The 4305-nt window shown below is 70.2% G+C and overlaps 2 protein-coding genes across 2 annotated transcripts; both read left to right on the forward strand.

Annotated features, from left to right (window-relative positions):
- Positions 1-1663: 1663 nt before the first annotated feature.
- AURANDRAFT_34539 (hypothetical protein) lies at positions 1664-2974 on the forward strand (the record flags this gene model as incomplete). Its single annotated transcript, XM_009043996.1, has 1 exon — positions 1664-2974. One exon carries the CDS (start codon positions 1664-1666, stop codon positions 2972-2974), a length of 1311 nt encoding a protein of 436 aa, XP_009042244.1.
- A 164-nt stretch (positions 2975-3138) lies between these two features.
- Positions 3139-4221, forward strand: AURANDRAFT_39455 (hypothetical protein; the record flags this gene model as incomplete). The annotated part of the gene is made up of 1 exon (XM_009043997.1): positions 3139-4221. The coding sequence occupies one exon, from the start codon at positions 3191-3193 to the stop codon at positions 4166-4168; it is 978 nt and encodes a 325-aa protein (XP_009042245.1).
- Between the last annotated feature and the right edge of the window lie 84 nt (positions 4222-4305).

Raw genomic sequence — 4305 nt, forward strand, 5'->3', positions numbered from 1 at the left:
TCGGCCAGGCCTACCGCGCCCAGGGCCTGGGCCAGCAGGTACACCCCTGGACCGCGGTCTACCGCGTGAGCAAGTCCGCCGCGAAGCTCAAGCTCGCATCGCCCGGCGCGAAGCTCAAGGCGAAGCAGAAGGCCCTCGAGGCGCACTCCGTCGTCGGCGCCATCGACGCCAAAATAAAAGCCGACAAGGAGGCGAAGGACGCCGAGGACGCGCAGCGCGCCGCGGCGGAGTACGCCGAGAAGCGCTTTCTCTCGAAAGCCTGGCACAAGGTCGACTCGACGCGCAAGTACTTCACCAAGGCCAAAAACTTCGTGTCCGTGTCCGTCTTCCTTAGCCACGAGGGCGAGTACGTCGTCGCGGCGACGCGGCCCCACGACGACGCCGTGATCCACCCGATCCACTTCGACGGCGCGGACCTGCCGACGGCGACGCCCGTACCCGACGACCCCAGCCTCGACGAGCTGCGGAGCGCGCCTGTCTTCTCCGCGAGCGCGCGCGACTGCCTCCTCAAGGGCAACCGCCTGACCATCGCGCGGGGCGACTCGGAGAACGAGCTCGTGCTCGAGGTGCTGGGCGTGCCCCACCGGCCCGCCGCCGACGTCGTGTCGCCCACGGCGCTCAAAGAGGTCGAGCGGCAGACATTGGAAGCGTGGGAGCCGACGCCGACGACGGCGATGCAAAAGGTCACGGACGCGCGCTTCGCGGCGCTCGTCGCGGGCCTCGAGACGGACCTGCTCGTGGCCGAGTCGGCCATCGTCGACGTCGAGGCCGTCCACGAGGTCCTCGTCCGGGAGGCCCGGGAGCTGCACGAGATGAACGCGCGCGACGCGGCCGTGCTCGCGACCCTGCCGGTCATCCCCAAGAAGCGCCGCAAGGCCGCCCCGCAGCACCGCGTCGTCGACCGCTGGGACACGACGTCGCCGTCGAAGAAGGCCCACCGCGCCGCGACGGCGACGCCCGCGTTCTTCGCTTAAAACACATTTCTAACTCGGCTTACGGAACCGCAGGAGCGTCGTCTCGCGGCCGCCGCGCTTGTAGTCGGCGTAGGTGACGACCTCGGCGAACCCCGCGTTGCGCAGGGCGCCGGCGCCGGCGTCGTCCTTGGCGTGGAGCGGCGCGTAGATCTCCGCGGCGTCGTCTTCGACCGCGAAGACGCCGAGCGCCGCGTCGACGGCGACGCGCGCGAGCTGCGCGCCGATGCCCCGCCGCCGGTGGCCCTCGGCGACGACGAGCTCGCAGAGGATCCAGGCCCGGCCCTTCGTCTCGCGCGTCCGGTACTCGTCCGTCGCCTCCAGCGACGTGAATCCCACGAGCGCCCTCTTGTCGTAGGCGGCCCAGACGAGGGCATTTCCGCCCGCGACGCGGCCGAAGTGGTGGCGCAGGGACCGCACGTCGCCGAGGAAGTTCGTCGCGGCCTTGCCCTCCTTGAGGCGGAACTCGAAGAGCTTCTCCGTATTCGTCTCGGCGGGCAGCCGCTTGTAGCGCAGGCCGCCGACGGTCGTCGACGCCGTCGGCGTCGGCGTGCAGCGTATCTTTGGCGGCTCCGGCGTCGGTGTTTCGTCGTCGTCGCTTGCGGTTTGGGCGGGCTGCATGGCCGCCATGCTCTCAGTCACAAATGGAATGGGAAACTTGAATTCAACACTGTCCTGCCACAAGCAATCAGATGGCGCCGCGTCTCATCAGAGCCAGCGCCCAGCGGCTCTTGCACAGCCGCCGCCGCCTGTCGACCATCGACTACGACTCCTTCCTGAGCGCGCGGTCCCTGCGGCGGCGGCCGAGCGCGATTCGCGCGCTGCAGCCCCTGCTCGCGGAGCCGGGCATGATCTCCCTGGGCGGCGGCATGCCCCACGCGTCGACGTTTCCGTTCGAATCCTTGACCGTACGATTGAAACGCGGCAAGTCCTTCGCCGTCGACGGCGCGGCGCTCGAGGCCGCGCTCCAGTACGGGCCGACGCGCGGGTCGCCCGGCCTGAGCGCGCACCTCGAGGCGCTCCAGCGCTCGGAGCACGGCGCCGCAAACAGCATGATCTGCGCGACGACGGGCTCCCAGGACGCGCTGGCCAAGGCCTTTGATCTGTTCACGGGCGAGGGCCAGCCGCCCGTGCTCGTCGAGTCGCCCACGTACTCCGGGAGCTTGGCGTACCTGCAGCCGACGGGGGTACCGCTCGTCGGCGTGCCCACGGACGGCGGCGGCCTCGATCCGCAGGCACTCGACGCCATCTTGCGGCACTGGGACGACGACGGCCCACGGCCCCGCGTGCTCTACACGATCCCGGTGGGCGGGAACCCCACGGGCGCGTCGCTCTCGCTGGAACGGAAGCGCGAGATCTACGGCATCGCGAGGGAATTCGACCTCATTTTGCTGGAAGACGACCCCTACTACTGGATGCAGTTCGGCGGCGAGCGCACGCCGTCGTTCCTGTCGCTGGACGCGGACCAGCGCGTGCTCCGCTTCGACTCGTTTTCCAAGTTGCTGAGCAGCGGCATTCGCGTGGGCTTCTGCACGGGCCCGCCGCGGCTCGTCGAGCGCATCGAGCTCCACGCCCAGGCCTCCGTGCTCCACGGCTCCGGCGTGAGCCAGGCGCTAGTCTCCGGCCTCTTCGACGCCTGGGCGGAGGAGTACCCCTCGGCCGTCGCCGGCTTCGAGGCGCACTGCGCGGCCGTCGCGTCGTTCTACGAAACGCGGCGCGACGTCTTCCTCCGCGCCGCGGAGGCGCACTTGACGGGGCTCGCGGACTGGACGGTGCCGACGGCGGGCATGTTCGTCTGGCTCCGGCTGCGGGGCGTCGACGACGCGGACGCGTTCGTGAAGTCGAAATGCCGCGACGCGAAGGTGCTGCTGGTGCCGGGCCAGTCCTTCGACCCCCACGACGCGCCGTCGCCCTACGTCCGCGCGGCGTTCTCGACGGCGTCCCACGAGGACATCGAGGTGGCTGTGGAGCGGTTCGCGGGGCTGCTGCGGGAGGTCGCGTGAGTTTTATTTACTTCGTCGCCCTACGTCCGCGCGGCGTTCTCGACGGCTGCGGAAGGTCGAGTTTATTTTTTTCGGCTTTCAGCGTTCAACACTTATTCAAGTACTTATTCAACGTGCTGTTTTGGGCGAACGTTGCCAGCCGGAAGCCAGCAGGAGCAGGTGACGACAACACCGAAGCGCCACGGCAATTGACGCTCGCCTGCAACACAGCCAGCCATGCGCGCCCTCCCGTGCATGCTCGCCGTCGCCGCGGCCCTCCAGCGCGCCCCGCGGCGTGTCGCGCCGCCGGCCGTCGCGGCGCGCCGCAACGTCGCGCTGCGCGCCTGCGACCAAAACCTTTCGAAAAAGGGGACGGTGACGCTCGTCGGCGCGGGCCCCGGCGACCCGGAGCTCCTCACGGTCGCGGCCCTGCGCCTGATCAGCGACCCGGAGGCGCTCGTCGTCGCGGACCGCCTCGTGTCGCCGGAGATCCGGAGTCTCGTGCAGGGCGAGCTCCGCGTCGCGGGCAAGGCGCCCGGCTGCGCGGAGAAGGCGCAGCGCGAGATCTACGACTGGTGCGTCGAGGGCGTCAACGAGGGCCGCCGGGTCATCCGGCTCAAGATCGGCGACCCCTTCGTCTTCGGCCGCGGCGGCGAGGAGATCCTCGAGTTTCGGGAGACTTTGGGCCTCGAGGCCGAGGTCGTGCCCGGCGTGTCGAGCTGCCTCGCGGCGCCGCTCGCGGCGGGCGTGCCCGTGACGCACCGCGGCGCCGCGCACCAGCTCGTCGTCTCCACGGGCTACGGCCGCGACGGCTCGTCGCCGGAGCTCCCCTACTACGACGAGAACCGCACCGTCGTGCTCCTCATGGCCGTCGGCCGCCTGGGCAAGATCGTCGCCAACTGCCTCGAGGCCCAGGGCTTCCCCCGCGACTGCCCGGCCCTCGTCGTCGAGCAGGCGTCGAGCCCGCGGCAGCGGACCGTCGTCGGCGACTTGTCGGACATCGCGGACCTCGTGCTCGAGCACGACATCAAGGCGCCGGCGACGGTCGTCTTCGGCGCCGCGGCGCGCGTGCTCCACGCGACGGCGCCCCACGGCCTCATGGACGAGCGCGCGCCCGCCGCGCGGCTCGACGTCCTCGAGACCGTCGCGGCCGCGATCCCCGAGCCGAAGCCCTACGAGTTCCTCGGCGGGAAGACCGCCGCCAAGGTCCGCTGATGGGCATCCCCCGGCTGTGAAAATCTGTTGTAAATAAAGCGAGCTACGTCGTCGTGACGAACGCGTAGGTCGCGTCCCGCTCCCGCCGTTCGAGCGCCTTCAGGTCCATGCGGTAGACGTTCGTCTCGCGGATTCGA

The sequence above is a fragment of the Aureococcus anophagefferens genome (assembly GCF_000186865.1).
Source record: "Aureococcus anophagefferens unplaced genomic scaffold AURANscaffold_100, whole genome shotgun sequence".
In the NCBI taxonomy this organism is placed as follows: Eukaryota; class Pelagophyceae; order Pelagomonadales; family Pelagomonadaceae; genus Aureococcus; species Aureococcus anophagefferens.